This window comes from Gadus morhua, chromosome 2 (assembly GCF_902167405.1).
Source record: "Gadus morhua chromosome 2, gadMor3.0, whole genome shotgun sequence".
Taxonomy (NCBI): Eukaryota; Metazoa; Chordata; class Actinopteri; order Gadiformes; family Gadidae; genus Gadus; species Gadus morhua.
In genome coordinates this window covers 11252324-11275681 of record NC_044049.1, presented here as the reverse complement: position 1 = coordinate 11275681, position 23358 = coordinate 11252324, and the positions used below count along the sequence as shown (strand labels likewise).

Below are 23358 nucleotides of genomic sequence, written 5' to 3'. Positions count from 1 at the left end.
CGGTAACTGCTTACAGAGGTTGCTGAAGGAGTCATGCTCCTGCTCCTCTCTTCCAAGCACTTTGGAAACACAGCAGTTTGCCTGCCGCTCCAACAGATCCAGAGACAACGCAATCTCTCAGGTCATGCAAGCCACCCTCTCCCACCTTGACATCGTGGGGGGGGTGTCTATGTCAGACTGTTGTTCATAGATTAAAGTTTAGCCTTCAACACTGTAGTCCCCACCAGGCTGGCTACTAAATTGCATGACCTGGGCCTGAACCTATCAATGTGCCTGGATCTTGGACTTCTTGACTGCCAGGCCTCAGGTTGTCAGAGTGGGAGGGCACGCTTAACACTCCCTCATACTCAACATTGGTGTCCCCCAGGGTTGGGAGTCCTTTGCTGTACTCCCTGTGCACCAACGACCCTAATACAATCGTGAAGTTTGCGGACGACACAGTTGTGGTGGGCCCGATCACTAACAACAATGAACGGGCCTACCTACATGAGGTGTCGGACCTGACAACGTGGTCCCTCAACAGCCTCTTCTTTAACGGGGGGAAGACCAAGGAGATGGTGGATTTCTGCCCACAACGGCGCAGGAGCTGCACCCACTCATGGACTACACAAACGGACACTGAGGTGATGAAGGCAAGGCAACGCCTATATCACCTCTCACAGCTCAGAAGATTCAGGGTGAGCCTTGATTCCTTCTACTCTGCCACTATACAGAGTATTCTATACTGACTTGAGCTATATCTATCTGGTACAGAAACAGCTCCTGTCGGGACCAGAGGGGGATGAGATCAGCAGAGCGGACCCTGGCCACCCCACGCCCCCCTCTGCAGGACTTTTACACCATACACAGTACGAGCAGAGCCAGAAGGATTATCAAGGATCCCCATCACCCCGTAACAGTCTTTTTGTGACCCTCAGGTCATCCAGTCGCCTGCGCTGTCACAGAACACGCATACAGAGGAAGTTTCCCCCCGGCCCCCCCCCAGGCTATCAGAGCACGGAACTCAGTGAACTCAGTCACTAATGCTTATTTTCCACCGCAGGACAAGCTCAACTCGCCCCTGCCTTTTTTTGCGTTTCGTTGGCCAAAATGTGGCAGTCTCACCGCCGTCTAGTTTCTATGAGCTGATCCGATACTTTTGGTGACGTTAACAGGCTGCTGGCCACTGATAGGCCAGACGCCTATCAGTGGCGCCACTGACGCCACTGGACGAGCGCGACGTCCGAGGCGAGCCTGACACTAGGTGTTGTGTCGAAAATATAATCCCTGTCTGGAATCGCAGCCCCTCTCCGCGTTACAGCAGTGTTTATATCATATTGTTACGTGATGAGCAACTTATCCCAGAAAGCGATATCTTATCTTTACATTTACTCATTCAACATCTTTTTCTGGGTCAAAAATGATTGAACCTCTGGTCTAGCATAGAACACACTTAGAATTATTCCTCAATCATGGAGTCAATTTTCTTTCCAATAGCCAATGCATAATGAAAGAAAAACCAGACGATGAAAACCACAGTGACTTAAACCTTTAATTTCTTACAAAATCCATAAATAAAGCATTTGCAGGTGGCATCGGAAGCGTGTGCATGATATCTATCACACAAACAGGCATACAATTCACTGTAAAGATACTAAACAGAGTCCCTCACTTCTGTTTGAAAATGCAGTGTAGGTAAGTATGTGCCATCCTTTTTGGTTCTTGGACTGAAACTAGATAAGATGGATGCGGATAGAAGAAGCACATCATGTTCAGTTTGCTGTATGTCGCACAGATTAACACCAAGCATAACCCACTGTTACCTGTACAGGTAAACTAACATTAACCAAAGACATCTGCCCACTGTGTGCACAACCATCATTATTGGAGATATGTCTGTATGATTCAGGGTGTCTCCCATTTAGAAAAGCCAAAAGCTTGATTCCAAAGACGGATAATATCAAAAGCTATTTCCCCAAATGATAAAACAAGCCAAGCTGATACAATACTTTAACCCATGAATTTGCTTACAGTAAACAATTGCAAAATTAATACATATCAAAAAGGCAAAATAAAAGAAAAAGCAATCACCTTTGGAACATTGTATGTATGTTGAATGTATACATGCAATGTTCATGCATACATGTTGCAAACTGATTTAATTTCTCTTGGTGATCTGATTGCACATGATTAAACAGTTCAAGGATTAGCACGATAACGTTGACGTGGGCTTATTCAAACAGGTAATTTAAACTGTTGAATCCAACCAAAAGGCATTGCGCAACGCTTACATGCACTGATTTTGTAAATGGGCACTAGTTATCAGACTAGAGTGGTCGCAGCAGAATGTATCTATCTATTTTCAAACCGAATTATCGGATTTTTGACTGAGTTTAGAGTGCCCGGGTTGAGGCATTTAATGCAGGTCTGTCTTTAGTACACACACACACACACACACACACACACACACACACACACACACACACACACACACACACACACACACACACACACACACACACACACACACACACACACACACACACACACCTCATTACGACTCATCCACCGTATCATAACGCTGCTCCTTGGTCAACCACTCAATAAAGAGACAGAAAAAAAAAAAAAGGAAGAAAAAACGATTATAAAACAAGTTTGCATCACAACTTCCAACTGACAAAGACAACTCTGCATTTCCTCCCACATGGACGGCATGTAGCCCAACGAACCAGGTAAGAAAATAATAATAATGACCTCAATGTTCGACAGGCCGATATGTTCAGGGTGGTGGACACCCTTGCCGTCCCATAGACTCTAGATTAAAATATTCTGTACACTTCTAGAGCTGCTGCAAAAGCACTTCTCTACTTCAGATCAACAACTGCATTCAGGCCTGCTGCTCATGAAGTTTTTCCTTTTCTTTTCCTTCACACTACAAGCACGACCTCCATCCCTCCCACGGGTATAAATAAGCAACAAGTATGTAGACGCGTTCTTTTGTGTGGTTTAAAAATAAAGAAAGAAAACTGGGTTGACGTTCAAACCTTTCTTCTAACAAAACATTTTTAAGTATAAAAATATCCGGGCAAATTTTAACCTTTTTGTTTTTATTTGGCCATTTGAATGTGATTGTTGCTAACCTCATAAGTCCCCTTGAGAAGAGAGAGGGAGAGACACACCTGTAGCATTAGTAGAGTTGGTCTCTCTCTCTCCCTCTCAGGATAAATGACGCATGAGCGCTTCAAGCTAGCAGCTATACAGGGGGCGCCACAGCCTCATCTTCCTACTGGTCGACAACAACAACATGGTGTGTTTGTCTCTAGGCGGGCGGTGTCTTGAAGGCCCCCCAGGCGTGGAAGCAGCGCGTGAAGCAGTGAGGCTCGTTGCCCTTCCGGACCAGGCGCAGCTTGCGGGGGTGCTCCGTCTCCTTGGCACGCATGTGCTGGATGTACACCTGCACAGCAGAGACGCATTGGGGTGAGTGCACACGTTTGAAGACCCACGCGTACGGACACACTGCATGCAGAGCACACTAGATATTCTTATTCTAATTAGTGGTGACCAAGAATAGTATTTCATGTTGCCTCCTTCAATTCTTGGGTTGAAACGAGAAAAATGTTAGTTAAAATTAATATACTTTTTTTAATTCATAAATAATGAATACATATATCTTTATAATAATTATTACAAGAAAAAAAGTTCTGAATACATACATAAATATATCATTACGGTAAAAATATGAAATTCTCCTATTCTGGTATAAATGTCGGAGGAAAGCACCCAAGATCTTTCCGTGGTCTCTAATGGGACCCCTGGCAGTGTGAATGCCGCGCTCTAGCAGTGGAGCAGCACAGGCCCAGAGTTTGCCGTATCTTCCTACTCATCAGCCTCCTCTTCCTCGCAGGTACACACGCAAAAATACACACACGCAAAAATACACGCACAGACACACACGCACAGACACACACGCACAGACACACGCAAAAATACACACACACACACACACACACACACACACACACACACACACACACACACACACACACACACACACACACACACACACACACACACACACACACACACACACACACACACACACACACACACACTTACCTGGCAGGCTTTGAGACTCAGTTTGATCTCCACCTGGCTGGTCTGGGTGCCCACCCACATGTACACCTACAAAAAGAGGTGTGGAAGAACAAACAGATGGTTGGGGGTTGTATGCAAAAGACAATAGCCGGCCGTGCGTCCTACCGTCTTGGTACCCCTAGTACTGTATGTACTGTAATGTACTTGTGTTGTTCCCCTCGACACTCACCTCCTTGCCGTTGTCCAGGAGCATGATGTCATCGTCGGCGAGGTCGTCCTGGCAGAAGTCGGAGCACTTCTCAGACACAGAGAAGTAGCCCTTCTCATTGGAACACCTTGGGTTGGAGCGGATAACACAAGTTGTCATGAACTAGCTTCTATATTTCACCACTTTCCTCTCGCCTCTGTGGTGGCAAAACTAAACGGAAAGGCTGATAGTGACCGACACAACATCAGGGCTGATAGTGACCTAGACATCATTAGGGCTGATAGTGACCAACACAACATCAGGGCTGATAGTGACCGACACAACATCAGGGCTGATAGCGACCTAGACAACATTAGGGCTGATAGTGACCGACACAACATCAGGGCTGATAGCGACCGACACAACATCAGGGCTGATAGCGACCGACACAACATTAGGGCTGATAGTGACCAACACAACATCAGGGCTGATAGTGACCGACACAACATCAGGGGTGATAGTGACCTACACAACATTAGGGCCGATAGTGACCTAGACAACATCAGGGGTGATAGTGACCGACACAACATCAGGGGTGATAGTGACCTACACAACATTAGGGCTGATAGTGACCGACACAACATCAGGGGTGATAGTGACCTACACAACATTAGGGCTGTTAGTGACCTACACAACATCAGGGCTGATAGTGACCTTAAATGACCTTAAATAGGCCAGTATTTCAGTTCATGTTGATAAGTGGTATGACTGTGCTATGGTGACCGCAAGGAGCTCATCTAGGGGAACCGCTAACCAAATGTATTTTTAGGTTAGAGGAGTGAGTGTGCAGCTCACCTGAAGAGTCGAGCGTATTTCATGTAGTCTGCGTCCTCGTCGTATTGCTTCTGGGAACCAATCCCAACCCAGAAGAAGTTCTCCGGCTCCTCCCCCTCGTTAATCACCTAGCAACAACAGCCATACACAAGAGATCCAACTTTGAGCACTGGGGGAGCTACCCGTGGAGCCCCCTTGTCTTCGTTCTCCCTAGCCCCTCTACTTCCTCCAGCCCTGCTCTAGCCCCCCCTACAACCTCCTCCCTATCCCCTTCACTACCTCTAGCCCCCCTACACCTCCTCCATAGCCCCCCTACCGCCGTCCTCGGCCCCCCACCCCTCTTGTAGCCCCCTCTACCCACCCCTCTACTCCTCCCCCCCCCCCCCCCCTCTCCCTCCGTTAATGTCTACGACCGTCCAAAGCTTTCCGCGGGGCCTCCTGCCGTCTCCACTGCGGTGATAAGGTCTCGTCACCTGTTTGCTGTAGGTGTCGTCGAACATGCTGTTCATGATGTCCTCGGCCAGCTTGGCCTCGTCGGGGTCCGCGGCGCGGCCCACCCACGTGTACACGATGCCCTGGTTGTCTGTGCTCTCAAACGGCACCTGGGAACCACCGCCCCACACACACACACACACACACACACACACACACACACACACACACACACACACACACACACACACACACACACACACACACACACACACACACACACACACACACACACACACACACACACACGTTTACAAAGGAAGCAGCTGCTGTTTAAAAGAAGACGTGCTTCTGGGGTGGTGGTGACTAGACTTCGGAACACTCTTCCTTTAAGGAAAGGGGAATCTGGACCTTTAGGCAGGCTTTTGGGGAACACTGGGCCTGTTTTCTGTTGGGATTTTTACGTTCTGAACTGTCTTTTTTAAAGTGTTTGTAAAGTGGTCTTTGACACCCACTTGCTTCGTTGCTGCACTTTGGTGTATCTATACTATAGTATGTGTTCTAATCTTAGTGTTGGTTGGGGTGCTGGTGCTGTAGCAGAGTGAGGTATATCCCTACATGTTTTCAATAGCGTAGCTGTAATTAAAATGCAATGTGAGAGCCAAGCTGCACCTTGAGGATGAAGCAGAATTCTGAGTTCAGGTTGCTCGAGTCCGTTACAATCTGGATGGTCCTGAAAGACACAGGAAGATCCTCTGGTTAGTTACTGAGATGTAGGACTAGTAAGTTACGGAAGGGATTCAGACTAAGACAGCTAGTTTGTAACCAAAGTATGTGGGACTCGACTATCAAGCCCTTTTCACACATGCCGTTTCCTCTGCAATGTTCCAGAACATTTCCTGAATGGCGTCTGGACCTAGTATCATTTCCGGTACACCGCAGATACGGCTGTGTTGTGATGAAAGTGTTACGTTACAGGAGAAAAAGGTCCGTCTGACGTAAGACTCTAATGTTTAGCAAGCGAACCAATCACAAGATTCCGCTGAGGATTTATTTGAATCTGCGTCTGTTTATCTTAACAATATCCATATAGCTTATTTTGTTAGCAAATAAGCTTCTATTTTTTACAAGAAAGGCAGGAATTGGAAAATTCCCTTCACAATTAGTTGATCCCTAAATAGTTTGAGACTTTCAATTTAAATTTGGTCATCAAGGTTTGTGAGATGTTTGAGACTCGACCAATATATTTTAAGATGTTGTAAGGGTGTAGTGTGTGTGTGTGTGTAGTAAGCCACCTGGTGCAGAGTGCGCTGCCATTGGTGCGGATGTGGTAGAGTGAGGGCTGGGCAGCGTCCATCTTCTGCTTCCTCTTGCCCTTGTGTATGATGAACTTCCTCTTGAAGTGAGACAGGAACTTCAGGTTCTCCTGTTGCTGGGTCATGCGCACAACCTGCAGGGAGGCAGGAGAGAGAGAGGAGGCCGGGAGGAAAGGAAGGAAAGCCAAGCAATCCACAAAGACTGTTAGACATGGCTGGCCAAAGTCCCCTGTATTTAAACAGGGAGTAGACTGGTTGACTATTTCTCTTTCCAATAAAAAGTTATACTAACAGCTTAACATTTTTAAAAGAAAAAAAACAATACTTGATATGCAATTTAAAAAATCATGAATATACAGCAATTTTTCCTACCTCCAGCTTGCCGGGAAAGAGGCTCTCAAATTTCTTCTGCAGGGAGAAGGTGAAGGTGAGCCAGCCCATGTTGGAGGCCTGCCGGCCCTGCCAGAAGTACACCACGCACTGGAAGTCTTCCTCAGTCTGCCGCTCCTCATCGTCCTCCCCCCTCCCACCTCCTCCACCTCCGCCTCCACCTCCGCCCTCCTTCTTCTCCTTATCATCGTCCTCGTACTCCACCGCCACCCAGTACCTGCGAGGAAGAGGAGGCTGATGAGTAGGAAGATACGGCAAACTCTTGGCCTGTGCTGCTCCACTGCTAGAGCGCGGCATTCACACTGCCAGGGGTGTTGGGTTCAATTCCCGCTGGGTACACGCCTTCCCACGCCAAGGACATACGTAAGTCAGACCTTGTATGTAGCGTTATAACTAGAGCTGTCAGTTAAACGCGTTATTAACGGCGTTAACGCAAACCAAATTTAACGGCGTTCATTTTTTTATCGCGCGATTAACGCAATTAAAAAAAAAAAAACTTTTTTTTTTTTTTTGGCTCAAAACAAAGAAGCAGTAGCCTGACTGCTATGTTCAAATGACATTTGTTCAAAGCAGTCGTTTAATTGCACTATAGGCTCTTTTTTTGTATCGTCCTGGTTTGATCAGTGTATAAAAGTGTAAAAATCATTTGCACAAGGCAAGCCGATGCACTTCACCATGTTGATAAGAGAATTAAAATGAGAAGAATTATGGGACAAAAAAATCAAGGGATATTTAGCATAGAAAAATAATTTGTGATTAATCGCGATTAATTAGAGTTAACTATGACATTAATGCGATTAATCACGATTAAATATTTTAATCGCTTGACAGCTCTAGTTATAACATGTTGAGGGTCGGCTCCTCTGAGGAGGCAGATCTAGCACACGCTATTACTAGTCGTCTCAATTGCAAATTGATCCCAAAGTGGACCCGTGTGCCTTGTTACCTTAGCGGTGGTACTGTGTCGGTGATCTTGTAGGATATTTGAACCGCTACCTGCTTTATGCACTGGTTGGTTTCAATTGACTTTAGTGAATAAATATGAATTAATTTGAAACATCTTGAATAAATGATTTAGTCTCCATCAACTTTCCGTCTTGACAAGGACATCTTGCAGGTTGAAGTTAGCCTTTAGCAGGTTTTTTTTATTAACCTTCATCTGAATCACTAGGGGCGTAGTTGCCTGGTTAAGGAACTTGCACCGGCAACAGCAACAGCCGTGTCTGTTGGGCTGAAACAAGCATGAAGTCATTAACCTTTCTACTATTCACACACACACACACACACTTACCTGCAGAGGAAGACGTAGCAGTCTTGCGTGTTGAAGTGTCCAAACTCCTCTTCTGGCAGACGGGCGAACTTCTTGCCCTCCAACACGAATCCCTCCATCCCGTCCAGGTCCTCGTTCCACTCCTCCATCATGGGCTCCGCCTGACGGAGGGAGAGAGGGAGTTATCCCATGGCCCAGTGATGAATGTTGACGACCAGATAAACAGCTGTCAGACCAGACCCGGCCTCTGACTGTGTAGATGTTTTTACACTGCCAAATATGCCCGTCTTATGCACGCCTTTTTCCCAGCATGGTCCGCGTGGGTTACACTGCCCGAGGTAAATTGCCTGCTTGAGCTAGCACCTCAATCTACCCTCCCGGACCCTGCACACATTGGCGGTTTCATTTGATGTAAATGCTATTAGACGCCTCCGCGGTTGCAGGAGGGGAGGGGCTTGGATTGCACCATCTTGAAAGATGGTGCAATCTACAAGAAAGACGCAGAGGAACGTTCCTTACGAGGCCTTTGTCGGGATCAAAAACAAGTGGTCAGCAACATTTTTTGCACATCGCGTTTGTAACCTACGCTCAGATGTGAACTCATTCTTGCATGTGGGTGTCATCATTCCTAAAAATATATAAACATTCGGGAGCATGCAAATTATTCTAAAGAGGTCTAGACTCTCTTCTCCAGGGAACCAAGAAAGCCGGCGCTGTGACGAACGTGGGATTTTATCCCCCTGTTTCACACAGGCAAGACGGTCAAATTGCCGGGCGTGCCAAGCCGCGACCGAACCGGCTTGGCAGTGTAAAAAGGCCTTGTGTGACCTACCTCTGTGAGGGGCATGGGGGGTTGTCTGGGGAGGAAGAGGGCAGTGAGGTCAGCCTTCATCTGGTCCTTCTGCTCCGCATCCTTCTTCACCTGTGTGTGTGTGTGTGTGTGTGTGTGTGTGTGTGTGTGTGTGTGTGTGTGTGTGTGTGTGTGTGTGTGTGTGTGTGTGTGTGTGTGTGTGTGTGTGTGTGTGTGTGTGTGTGTGTGTGTGAGACAAAAAGAGGCAGATGAGCAAGACATATCTTTCCCATTTTTGAATAGGTTGTAGAGTTGCATGCGAGTGGGTCAGAGTGCACACAACGCACGAACATTCACCTTGCCCTGTAGGTTGCCGCCCTGCTGGACGGTCTCGGCGGCTCTGGTGTAATCCACCTTCAGCACGTCATCCCAGTTCTTAAACTTGGACTTGTACACCTAGGGAGAGACAGAGAGGCACTCAGAGGCTCACACAAAAAGTCACGATTTTCAAGTCATCATAAAAATGGACAACAAATGTCAACATCAGTCACACTATCACAGTACAGCATAAAGCATGTCTAGATAACGCGTAGCAAATAAAAAAAACATGGAAGATCACATAAAAGTATCAGCAAACAGTATAAAACAAATCCCATTAAAGTCAGACCGAGAATGTAAGACCTAACTGTGGTGAAGAAGCCCAATCAAAACAAGTACAGCGTTCCCATTCACAACACCCACTGCCCCCCGCGGGGTGAGCCCCCCGCTGGGTGAGCCCCCCGCTGGGTGAGCCCCCCGCTGGGTGTGCCCCCCTGAGCTCCACACACCTGGCACTCGGTGCCCTCCAGGTTGCGGGTGACGAGGGCGTGCTTGGGCCGGTGCAGCATGGAGCAGATCTCCTGGCCCAGCTTGAGGGCCGCCGCCCGGACCAGCCGGGGGGACTTCCTCCCGATCCAGATGAACACGTCGGACCAGCAGTCCAGGATGTACACCCCCTTAGTGTCCAGCAGGGACTGCAGCTGGAGGGGGGAGAGAGACAGAGGGCCCTATTTTAACGGTCTGAAACGCAAGTGGGAAGCGCAAAGCGCAGGTAGCTTTGTGGGCGGTTCTATGGCGCTATCGCTATTTTACAGGCGGATAAATGACGCTTGCGCCGCGGCGCAAGTGTCAAAAGGGTTGGTCTGAAGCAGCCTAATTACCCGTAGGTGTGGGCGTAACGTGCAACAAACCAATGAGAGTGCCAGCTCCCATCCCCTTTAAGAGCCATGAGCGCATTTGAATCGGACGAGTTGATATTTTGACAGCGCGTCTGCAGTCTCCGATGAGACAGATGCACATGAATTTCAAACTGCAAATGGCTAGGTTTATTGCCAAATAATATGGCCTAATTCACACATGGAATAAGGGGGTTTCTTCCACAACTTCAGAAATACTGAGTCCTCAAATAAATTTCGGCAAAGAAAACGTATGATAGGCTATAACATACGATATGCGGTAACTGTGGTTCTATTTAATGATATACGCAATACATTATAAACATTGTTTCTTGTCAGTATTGTATGCTATCCTAATATGCATGTGTCCCCGCAGTAATAGACATTGCCATTGATTGTATTATGCGTTACGTGTTTAGTTTGCGTGTGTTTAAACAGAGCACACACGCGCGCCCGCATTCATTCATTCTTTTTAACACTCACTCGCGGAGGGGTAAAACAATGTTTTTCACGATCAAATACTCATCAATCCTAAAAGTTATGGGCATGTAGGCCTACACGATGTCTGTCAAGAAAATATCTGTTTGCTGTACGGTGTTTGCAGATGCATTGATTTAAAAGTACAACTTATTACCGCTGCATCAGCTGTTCTTTCCCAAATAATTTACCAAGAATGTGCGGCTAGGTAGATGGGAGAAGCAAAGTGTATGCGCGAGGTGCACAAGCAATCCGTATGCATCGCATGCGCATGTATGCATGCTCCCTTAAAATAGCATCTGAACAACGCGCCACTGACTTTAAACCAGTTATTTCCTGGTCAGTAGCGCAATGGTATTCAGAAACGGCTCAATACCGTTTGCGCCAGAACATGCCTCCTCCTTCCGCCGAACCGCCCCTTGGGGCGCATGATCAATTCCTAATTTACCGGCGAGTGGCGGTGGTGGGAAAAGAACGCTCTGCGCCAGTTGTAAACTAGCAGCGACACATGCGCCAGTGACTAAGTCTCTTGCGCCGGATGCAAGATAGGGCCCAGAGAGGGAGACAGAGAGACACATAGAGAGTAACACAGAGAGACACACGAGAGAGAGAGAGAGACACACACAGAGACACAGAGAGTAACTCAGAGACACACAGAGAGTAACACAGAGAGACAGAGAGGGAGACAGAGAGAGACACAGAGAGTAACAGAGAGACACACGAGAGAGAGAGAGAGACACACACAGAGAGACACACAGAGACACAGAGTGTAACTCAGAGACACACAGAGAGTAACACAGAGAGACACACGAGAGAGAGAGATACACAGAGTAACTCAGAGAGACACACAGAGAGACACACGAGAGAGACACACAGATGTAAAGAGGGCGAGGTTAGAGCGTCAGAAACAGGTAGTGTTGAAGAGAACTCCCTTCACTTGGTGGGTGAATGATGGTGCTCTAGCTTCAGAAGCTCCCTTACCAGTCGGAGGTCAGGCATGATGTCCAGTTTGACCTTGCTGTCCTTGTGCTCTACAGACAGCTTGTAGTTAATCTGAGGTAGCTCCAGGTAGCCCAAGCCCAGGCCAACCTGCACAAACACACACAAGAATACATCACCACACATGAATACGGTACACAATGGTCCCAGAGCCTGTCTACTTAAATCAACTGAAGCTGCTCCACCGACCATGGAAGCCCCACGGCCATCACTCAGCTGCCTCTAGTTTTGTATTTCAGGCAGAATTTGGAAGAAATGCCAAGAGACTTAATTGATTCATAAATATTGACAGTATATTTTTTCTTATACAATGCTTATCATTTTACTAATGCTCTCATCACAATTGTCTGTTCCTGCAAAAGACCAATAAACAAAGTAAAAAAACAATTAACAATTGTCCCTCTGTCCCATCATGTCAGTTGGTCCTACCTTGTAGAGTTTGGGTCTGACGGGGGAGAAGTCATCCGGGACGTGTTTCTTGATCTCCTCCGGCTGGCCGCCGAGGGCCTCCCAGAAGCCTGCGGGCTCCTGGCTCTGCCCCAGTGTGGTGATCTCTGCTTTGCTCTTCCGCTCGTTCTTGTTGATCTTCTCCGCAAACAGCCTGGGCACAAACAAACACACTCACACTTTAATCATTTGTGCTGCTTTTGCTCTACGACCAATATTAATTCATCCTTTCATCGTAGTGGTTTTTCTGTTAACAAGTGGCAGTGGGATAGCCAAGTCTCCCAGTTGAAAGGTACTGGGTTCGATCTCCATTGGCCTCGTGCAAGATGCCCTGACCTTTAATGACATGTGACTGAATTCCCTGTAAATCTCTAGCGATGAAAGTGATTGCAAAATGGATAAATAGTAAAACATCTAGATTCAATACCCGGTCCCAACCACAACAAAGCACCCAACCAAACTGCCACCCACAGATGATAAAGTGGTGCTTTTCTTTCTTTACCTGGCTTTGGTGGTCCCACTGAGTGTGGCGTTGCTCCCCCTCCACACGAAGATTTCTAGGCCCGTGTCCAACAGGAAGACAAACCTACCGCAGTGAGAGGAAAGGAGAAAGTGAGAGGGTTGCTATGGCAACACAGAATATATGGAGATGAGAGTATGTGTGTATGCGACACACATACAAAATATCCTCTTAGGGGGACAGTGAAATATTTTTCATTGTGCGTGTGGGATGTGTATGCAACAAATGATGTGCGATGCTGAAGTGAGTGAGTGAGTCTCACCGTGGGTCAAGAGATGAACCTTTTAGTGGCACAGATTCCAGACGGATATTCCTCTTGCCATAAATCCTGTATAACCTGTTAATAACAGAATGATAGAGACACAATGAGGTACAGCGCGACAAGTATCACAGTAGACATCAAATGCACGCATTTGACCCATTACCCAAACTGGTTTTGCTATCCAATACCATCTCACTATTGACCATGGAACCTGGTTTGTATGTAAACTTCGAGTTGAAAATAGTATCTTCAGCAATGCACTTCCCAATACAGATCAATTCCAATAGAAAAATTCCAAATGTAATATAAGAACCCCAGGTATTGACTTACTTGACAGGATAGTTTGTGTCCTCCACCGTGTAGAAGCCACTGGCCGTTCCTCCCTCAATGTAGGAGATCTCATTATCGAACACCTACACACACACAAAAATGAGTTTGAGACATGCTCCCGATTGCATTGATATCCATTTTGACACGCATTTCAATGATATGTGACAACGATGAAGCTCACAGATAGGCCTTCGAAACTATCCTGATCACTCTAGATCAGTCGTGATCCCCTTTAAACGGTCGTACAAAACCCCCAAAATGGAAGGACATATGGATGGTTTCAATGTGATCAAGGCCGGACTGAACTGTGTACAACATGCAAAGTGGAGGCTCGTCTGAGTCTACCCTCGGAAGTCCCCATGTCCCATACAAGACCCCTATTAATATGAAGTGACGGGTGCCTTGGGCCTCCCAGTGTGTATGCGTTTGTACGAGCATGTCATGCGTGTGTTTCTACTGCACGCACGGCGCTGAACTCCTCGCTCTCGTCGCCCATCTCCTCCCGGATGGTCCGGCACTCAGCGCCCAGGAAGTTGCGCAGGTTGACAGCGTGGATGGCGGAGCCCGCCTTCTTGTCCAGCGTGGCCTCCTGGCCGATCCAGTAGAAGATGTGCCAGTTCAGGGCGCCGTTGTCGTCCAGGAACGTCTGCACCGGGGGAGAGGGAGGTTAGAAGAATGTACTCATCCCTGTGTGATGGTTGTCATAACGGTCGTAGCAGCCGTTGCCCTAGTAAAAGTATTAATAACAGCATAGTAGTCATTTTAGCAATATTATTAGTGATGGGATGAGCATCAGTCCCATTGGCTATTAGAAGCCCATAGCATTCATTCTAAAGAGTGGGATTTCACAGAGCCTTTTGAGGTTAACATCTTTGGTACAAAGGTGTCCTGAACAAGATGTAACTAGGTTCTCCTGGCATTCTTAGTAGTAAGTCTGGTCCTGGCAGTGTCAATAGTAGCGATATTAGCAAGAGGCTGCCATTGTCATTGAATGCTTTTTGTATTTGTATGTATGTATGGTGGCACTCTTATCACATGCTCCAAGCATTTCCAGGAATAACAGCAGTAATAGCATTAGCCGTATTATTAGCAGTTAGCACGTGCAGCGACAATGTTGTAATGTTATCATTTCTTGGGATACCTTGAGGACAATGTAGCAGTCGGCCTCGTAGAATTTTCCATGAAGAGCTTCGTCCACAGGCATGGGTATAAAGTTCTCTATCTGCCACACGGTCACACCTGGGATCTATTTAGAGGAGAGACAGATGGAGACATCATGACATCATCACAGCACACTAATATTGCTACTCAAACTCACTGCTATAGAGCCTTTATATGGCCTTGAAACAACAAAATTGTTATACCAAAATATTACCAATTTCGAATCCACTTATTTTTTTACATGCAAGCATCCTAACTCATGATGCCCAACTTCAATCAACTCTTAAGATGTTTAAAGATGTTAAAAGAATGATGCAAGTCATGTTGAATAAAAGTATCCCTAGAGATATAACTATTGTGCACTCTTCTTGTCTTATCTTATTTCCTCTCTTCCTATAGCTACTGAGATTTTCTTTTGCAGATTCTCATTGCAGATTTCGATAAAATCCCAGTCCGTACATGTCCAACGTCCTCCGGGAAGAACTCGGAGTAATCCAGATGAGATTTCTCCAAACTTTTGTCCCATCGTCGCGTCTTCAGGTCACCATACTTCGCGTCTCCGTTCTCCTATTGGAAACAAGGGGAGAAAAAGAACCGCGCTTTTATCCAACCCATTGACCCCTACCTAGCTGTGAGCTGCACACCCACTAGATGAGCACATAGGCTCATTACCTCTTGGTTCTTCTTGTCGTGGGCCACGTCGCTCATGCCCTTCAGCACCTGCTTGGCCTGGTCGTCCTGGGACGAGTCCTTCCTTCTCCTCAGCCTCATCTTTCTCGCCATGGGGTCGCGAGAGCTGGCGCCTGGGGAGGGGGGGTCAAATGTTGGTTATTGTAATGTTTGAAGTCACACACACACACACACACACACACACACACACACACACACACACACACACACACACACACACACACACACACACACACACACACACACACACACACACACACACACACACACACACACCTCCTCCGGCCGCAGCTATGGTAGCGGGCGAGGCTCCAGCCAGCCTGAGCTGGTTCTGCAGGGAGAAGTCGATGTTGTAGAACTCAGCCGAGCGGTCCACGGGCTTAGGAGGCATCACCAGGTTTGGGTTCTCTCGCACGTCCAGGATCTAACGAGACAGAGAGTGAATCCATGACGCTTGACAGGATGCATCCGAATATCAGCAGCTCGTAACGGCACTTGTGGACGACAGTAATGTGATTATGCTAAATAAAGTCTGAGTTAATGTTTATAAGCGTTTGCCTCTGTCATGGCTTCTTTAGCGGTGGTGGTAAGGATGGTGGAGATGGGTAGGATGGATCGGGGTGATGCTTGCTGTGGGGGAGGTTGGGTTGGGGCGTTGAGTGTGGGGGCCGATGGGGATGGTGGAAGTAGGACTGCAGCAGCGGTGGGAGGGGTGGTGGTGGAGGTAGGATTGGTTTACCTCTAGGTCGGTGAGGAAGTGGACGGCTTCAGGTAACGTGACCAGTCGGTTCTTGTTGAGCACCAGCTTCTTCAGCTTACCACACCTACACAATAAATACATCACACTTGGCATTACTACGATTTTCCATGTGCATGCCCTGCTCCTTGTCAGACAACTGCGTTTAAAATGTATCACTCAGGTTGCAGCTTTCTTATTGTGTAATCGAGCAATCAACCAATTATCTTTAATATAGGCTGGAAGCACATCGATTACCATATCAATTATTGAGTTAATATCTATCATCTTGGTTCAGGCATCGTGTGTGTGTGTGTGTGTGTGTGTGTGTGTGTGTGTGTGTGTGTGTGTGTGTGTGTGTGTGTGTGTGTGTGTGTGTGTGTGTGTGTGTGTGTGTGTGTGTGTGTGTGTGTCCCACCTGCATAGCCCCTCAGGGATGAGCTCCAGGTTGTTGTTGGCAGCCATAAACTCTGTGAGGCTGACCAGCTTTCCCACTCCAGACGGAACCCCATCAAAATCCAGCTTGTTAGAGTTCACATACAGCTTCTTCAGCTTGGACAGCTTGCAAATGGCCGACTGAATGGCGAAGTGAAGAAACAACAAGAATTTAAAATGATATTTTCTGTCAGGGTTTAGATTCACACTGGGGCCAACCAAAGCATCACAAAAAAATGAATCTATTTGTTCTATCTCTATTGGCCAGGGATCAGGGGTTCGCGGATTAGGGGTCTTAAATGTTGACAGGAGAGACGTGCGGAGGACAGAAGGGGGTAAAGGCACAGATATACTTAAAACGAAATAAAAATGGGCTTGTTCACATTGTGCTGTCAACGGATGTCAGACACGCCGATTTCAACAAGAGAACAATGCAGGCACTGTGAATTATGGGCTGTTTGGCTGTGAACCTGCCATTTTGTCTGTGCAAACAAGTAAATAGCTACTTTCTAATTCTAAGTATATACTTCAATCTTAAAATTAAAGCATTACTTTAATTCTAAGTATAACCTTTAGGGCTATGATATAATATGAATGGGGGGAGGGGGGGGGGGTTTGTGCATGCTGGTGCTGGTTCTTACAGGCAGTGAGGTGAGCTGGTTGCGGCTGAGGTTGAGCGTCTCCAGCTGGGTCCACTGGTCGATGCAGAGGGACAGCTCCGTGATCTGGTTGCCGCTCAGGTTGAGCCTCTTCAGGCTGCCCAACGTGTACAGGCACTCGGGCACCCGGCTCAGGTCGTTGCAGGAAAGGTCCACGTCTGGCAGAACGCAGCAGAGAGAGACAGAGAGGAGAGTGGGTGTGAGAGGGAGCGAAGGGCTCAAGGGAGAGGTGCTGTGGGGGCTCATAAAGGATATCTACATCGCAATGTCAGCATAGAACTCGTACTGGCACGTTGGCTGAGTACTAATCATATGAATTTTGCAAAATGTAGCCCATACTGGCAACCCTGCACGTTGTTTGTCCAAAATGGATGTGTACAACACAACTTGTTAATAAAAACAACATTTGAGTGTGTTTGTGTGTGCGTGTGTACCTGATAGGTGTGTGAGGCCCTCCAGACTGGTGGGCATGTTGCTCTGGGTCCTCTGGGTGTTTCGCAGGTGGAGGGTCTGTAGAGCAACCATGGCAGGCAGCTGGCTACTCACACACACACGCACACACACACACACGTCAGAAATCTCTTCATGTCGAGGGACCTGTCTAGTTGTTGTTGTTTCTTTCTGGCTCAGAATCACAAATGAAAATGTGCTCAATGCCTATACTTTCGTTCGTCCACAAAAACCATTTCAGACAGGAGGACCGCTTTGTTTACCGTAGCTGGGCGTGCATGAGCGGGTTGTTGTTGAGGACGAGCGTCTGGAGGTGCACCAGGCGCCTCATCTGTGGTGGCAGGCTGTCCAGCTTGTTGTCTCCCAGGTCCAGGTACAGCAGGTCGGTCAGGTTGATGAACAGCTGATTGGGGATGGCCTCCATGGCGTTGTGACTCAGATTGAGCACCAGCATGTTCCTGCTGTTCTCCAGGTCCCGGGGAACCTCCGTCAGCTGGTTGAAGCTCAAGTCCTGGTGGGGGGTGGGAGCGGAGAAGTAGGTGAAGGGTGTAGGGTGGGCAGAGTTTTGCGACATGAGCCAATATGGAGACGGTACAATAAGGAACGTGTAGCAACGGCCACGCCGGGCGCCATCTTGTGAGACAGAACCAACAGCAACCTATAAACATGGGGCGTTCAACCCCAAAATCAGAAGAGTAATGACAACTTCACATTCACTCTATAGTGAGGCTTTCAAGTTCAAGGCACCCTTTCAAGTACTAAATCAAGTCTTGATGTTGACTAAAACGGTATGTGTGGTACATCATAATTCTCAAAAACCAAAATTATGCAATTTGCTCAAGGATGCTACAGGTAGACTTTGGCCATTGGGTTCGAGGCCAGAACCATATATATATGGACAAAGGTTCATTTGAAAAAAAATAAAAAAGAGGAAGAAGCACACAAATAGTTTCCTTTCAAACCATGCCATTTCAGGGCTAGCAACAGCTAATTGTCAAGTAACTTCAACCACCCTTCCTCTCAATAAAACAGGAAACAGCTTCAACATGCCGATGGAAGAAAGGGTTTTCTTTCCATCAGTAAGGAGTATCTTAGTCTTTGATAGTGCGCTAATCTGTAGCTACGCAATACAAACATATAACTTGTCTTGTATTATCATGATCTTAAAAACTATACCAGAACACTTGAGGAAAACCAGTTATGCAGACATCATGTTTAGGTCCTGAACGATAACATTCACGCTAAACATCTGACCACCATGGTTGAAATTGGGAAAGTGTCCTCTTTATGAGTTACACGTTGCCACGGCAACAGTGCACCACTTAAACACGCTGCTAATATGTCTAAAGCAAATCAACACAAATGTTTGTGGAAACGGCATGATACAGGTTGTACAGGCAATGACAGTCAGAGGGCGACTACAAGCATGACACTGCTAAGAGAGGCTAGAAACAGGGAAGCTATTTTACCATCACTGAGAGATGTGATAAGGCTGCAACTAACACTTATTTTAGTAGTCGTAAAACGATAATTAGTTTGGCTACTCATGTAGGCTAGAAAATTGTAGAAATAATCGCAAGAGTCCGAAGTGGTGTCTTGATGCCGGAATCAGACTACACGATATCAGCCCAGTTTGGACTCCATTTTTCTTTGCAGACAATATTTCAGCGTTGCAAGAAATAATGAACATTAAGAATAATAATAATAATAATAATAACAATATAATAATAATAATAATAACAATAATAGCAAAGTTAAAGCCCATAAGGTCCTCTTTGTGATACAGAGGAGTTCTCAATATTTTTTTCTTTATTTTATTTTTAAGACTGCTGAGAAAACAGGAGCAAGCAAAAGCTTAGAGAAATTAGAGACATCAACGAGAAGCTAGCAACAGCTAACAGAAGATAGAGAGAGATTGCTAATAGCAGTTAGCGTACCAGCACTGATAGGTCATCCAGCTGGAAGATGTCATCGGGAACCCCAGAGTTTTTCAAGTTGTTGGCTCTGGCGACCACTGCCTGCACACAGAGAACACCATAGAACCCTTCTTTAGTATATAAGGTCGATCAGTTAACCAAGGATTTTAGCGGGCATTTCATTATTTTTCCAAAAAGTAACCGTTGTTTGATTGACAATAAAGACAAAAATAAATAATTAAAATAAAGAAAGAAAGAAAAAGCTTTTTCTTTTTACTCTGTCTAAAACAAGGGAGGGATTTCCTCCCTTAATGAAAATGTTGACAATGTTGCCTTGTTTTTTGTGTGTGTGTGTGTGTGTGTGTGTGTGACTGTTTGGGTTACCCTCAAATTGGGCAGGCTGGAAAGTTCTCCATGTAATGTTGTCAGGCTGTTGTGGCTCACAGACAGATGTTCCTAGAGAGAAAAAAGTAATAGTTAAGGTGAGGGTAACTGCAGAGACACAAAACACTTGTCACATCTCCATGGTTTTGCAACGCATTATTGAGGAATTGACACATCTGATGTAAAACACTAAATGCAATGTCAACACTAATTGGGACACATTTTATAAGTCATTTTTATCTCCATCTGGGACTATTGTTCACATTTCATTGTTTTACTCCATCAGAAGCAAAGATTAAAAAAAATATATCATATTTTATCTTAGCTTGCATTGAAGGGAACTGGAACAACAATAACAAAGTAGTTGATCATAAAGAGAAAATTATCACAGATTATTGTGACCATATAGATACTAGGCAGCCGTTCAAATTAGTCTGGACATGCAAATGATAGATGAAATGAACAGAAACTCTGACTGAAACGGGGAAAACACTGTTAATGTGAATGAAAAGGGCTTTGAAAATGCTGTTGACATGAAAACAGTGTGACACAGTATGATACGTCACATTTTACCCTTTTCAAGGGGTAATCGAACCGTTGACTACATCAGGTAAGCAAACACATATCTTAGATAAAGCTAGAAAAGCTCACGGTATTGACTTTCACTAAAGAAAAGTTAAATTCTAACTCATTACCATGGCTTTTGGATTAGATCATCCTTTCAGGTGTGTGTGTGTGATTGTTGACAATAACAGAAATGTGTGAAACCCATAACATGACCCAAAAGTAAGTGAATGTGAACCACTGTATCTCTCACAGGGATCATTTGCTTGGTTTGTTGGGTGCTAAAGTTGAACGGCTGAATATGTCTCAATATGGAATATTGCAAGTTTACCTCAAGGGTAAAAAGTATAAAGCTTCAAAATCATTGTTTTTGTAACCATGTAAACTTTGTATTTTCCCTTTTTCATATTATGTCCTTTTGTTTACAGTTCCCTCTGCTTCCTTTTCACTGATCAGACCTTTTCCATCTGTGGGTTTACACTGCCAGCTCTCTCATTTGCACTGCCAAACTATTTGTTCGCAGTTCCGACACAAACCTTTCTCCTATGCAGGTTTTTATTGCATGGATGCGTCCCTATTGGTTAATGAGTTGATGAGTGACAGCTCAGTACCCAGGACATTGTTCAGTGCAGAAAGGGCAAGTTCCGGTTCTATCAACAGCACAGAAATACTGTTGAGGCCCCAGACACACCAAACAACATTATAGAAGTAGCGAGTATCTTGGCCAAAATGTGCACTTCAACACACCGCTTTGACTACTGCCAACAAGCACGTGCTTTCTGCACCTGTGTGAGAGGAAATAACTCGTCCTACCAGCAGGAGGCATACACACATATATATATATATATATATATATATATATATACACACACACACATGATACGATTTGGGGGGGGGGGGGGCTTGGGTAGAGATGTTCCTGCGTTGTCTAGAAAGAGACAACGCAGCGATATCAACATGAGTAGTTCTAGCTGGAGAAGGGCATGTGTTCTATTGAGGTCTACGCAATACTACTGTATAGCCTATGTTGTTATTTTAATTGCCATTCACTATTTTCCTCATATTCATGTGCTGAAGAGTGACCTGGTTGTGTGTGCGTGCGTGCTTGTGTGTGAGTGTGTGTTTGTTGGGTTATCTGGATTATATAGGCTGTAGCAAGCGAGTGATAACCTGATAACCAGATAAGACAGTGAAAACCGCGAGCTGCTGACCATCATGGGAGAGCTGATGCAGGCGCATTAAACAAAGATGGGAGAGATGGTGCGATAGACGAGAAAGACGCAGAGGGACTTTCCTTACGAGAAGCCGCGACCGAACCGGCTGGGCAGTGTAAAAAGGAAGACGTATGTTGGGAGGCAGTAGCGTTTTTTTTGCGTTTCAACCTGAATACTGTTGGGGATTTTTCAGTCTTCATGTGACATTGGTGGGGACACGTCCTTCGGTCCCCACGCAAATCTACGCCCTCGCTCGCCGCATCTACTGCTATGACACAGGTCATCTGGTTCGGAGAATGAGGGACTGCTGCCAGTGCTCAGCTATCTCCTGTATAAAACTACTCACCAGCTTCTGCAGAGAGGCCAGCTCCTCCGGGAGATAGCACAGTCCAGTGCGGTTCAGCTTCAGCCATCGCAGGCTGCTCATAGACTTGACATGTTCTGGGAAATAACCACCCTGTGGGAGCAAAGGAGGGAGAGCATCAATAAGAGGTTGTTAGAAACTACTACATAAGGGTCAACTAAGAACCCTGCACTCATGCTATTCTGTCGCCTGAATTCCTCCCTAGTCTATGCCAGCTGTCATACGGCCAGACAAACTGCTCTCCTTATCACCAAGGCTGGCTGCCAAAAGTAGACTAAAGTAGGTTATGAGATACATACTAGCCGAACGTTCTCCCCTAAACAGCTGTAATGACGTGATGATCTGATTATGAATGGAAATAGACTACTTGTCTCGCAATGGTCTCAAATTAACTCAGCCACATTAACACTCAGGGCGACGGAACTTGTTGTGAGAGTGTCAGCCAAGTAAAGCTTTGTCCACAGGTCCAGACTGTTATACCCAATGGAGAGACTGCGTCAAATCTAAGGCAACTTTCCAAACCAGAAATCGAACATTTCAACCCACGATTATGACGTCAACATGTGACCCAGTCGATTTGGGCGATGTAATGTATGACAACTGGCTAACGCCCAAAGCTAGTGAGCTAAACTCTTAGCATGGGCTACCGTCGGTGAAGTGCGCTACCTGGGACACTTGGCTACTAAGCTAAACCATTTGATTTATAATAAGTAAACAGAGCCCGGTCCGCTTACTTTGAAGTCGTTTCCACTGAGGTCCACTCCCCTTATGAAGGGGAGAACTCCGGTGGAAGCCATTTCTGGTGTGTAGGTTAGCTTGGCTATGTCGTACTGTCTCACTGTCTATTTTGGTCTGCCACTGGTGGGATGGGCTGACGTCAAACACGCAACACTGCGCCTGCGCCAATGACGGAACCCAGACTTCCTTATTTTATTTTTACAAATTGAAATTTGATTGATTCAAAAGCATAAATAAATAAACTGTCCCTGCTTTCAATTAATTTAAATTAATGTATGCAATAAACTACGACTGTTTCCATTCCTCGTTAGGCTATACTTAATATCTATGCAACATTTTTTTTTCATCAACATTCAGAGCAGCAACAACACATCATTTCTGTTTATTTTTCCAAGGTCTTTTATTCTTATACCCTTTGTATTGTTTGCATCCATTTATTAAATCGTATTCGTGCCCCGTCGAAGTTCTTCATTGTTGTCTTATCCACTGGTTTGCATATCTTGCG

The 23358-nt window shown here is 46.0% G+C and overlaps 1 protein-coding gene across 1 annotated transcript; it reads right to left on the bottom strand.

The window, feature by feature from the left end:
• Positions 1-1513: 1513 nt before the first annotated feature.
• On the bottom strand, positions 1514-22986 carry flii (FLII actin remodeling protein). The gene is made up of 31 exons (XM_030338620.1): positions 22850-22986; positions 22098-22208; positions 19974-20045; positions 19611-19691; positions 17937-18184; positions 17658-17761; positions 17206-17381; positions 16548-16705; positions 16133-16217; positions 15670-15817; positions 15376-15506; positions 15163-15270; positions 14684-14788; positions 14009-14188; positions 13543-13625; positions 13213-13287; positions 12933-13016; positions 12413-12584; positions 11966-12073; positions 10121-10312; positions 9651-9749; positions 9336-9425; positions 8525-8664; positions 7216-7450; positions 6823-6977; positions 6200-6260; positions 5569-5697; positions 5117-5223; positions 4304-4409; positions 4096-4161; positions 1514-3433 (listed from the first exon to the last, which is right to left on the bottom strand). The coding sequence occupies exons 1-31, from the start codon at positions 22910-22912 to the stop codon at positions 3299-3301; spliced, it is 3807 nt and encodes a 1268-aa protein (XP_030194480.1). The 5' UTR covers positions 22913-22986; the 3' UTR covers positions 1514-3298.
• Positions 22987-23358: the final 372 nt, after the last annotated feature.

Coding starts and splice junctions, on each gene's coding strand:
- flii (XM_030338620.1), bottom strand. CDS start 22,912: ATGGCTTCCACCGGAGTTCTCCCCTTCATAAGGGGAGTGGACCTCAGT. Junction 17,382..17,657: donor GGGCCTCACACACCTATCAG/GTACACACGCAC, acceptor GCGTTCTGCCAG/ACGTGGACCTTTCCTGCAAC. Junction 14,189..14,683: donor ACTGCTACATTGTCCTCAAG/GTATCCCAAGAA, acceptor CCCCCGGTGCAG/ACGTTCCTGGACGACAACGG.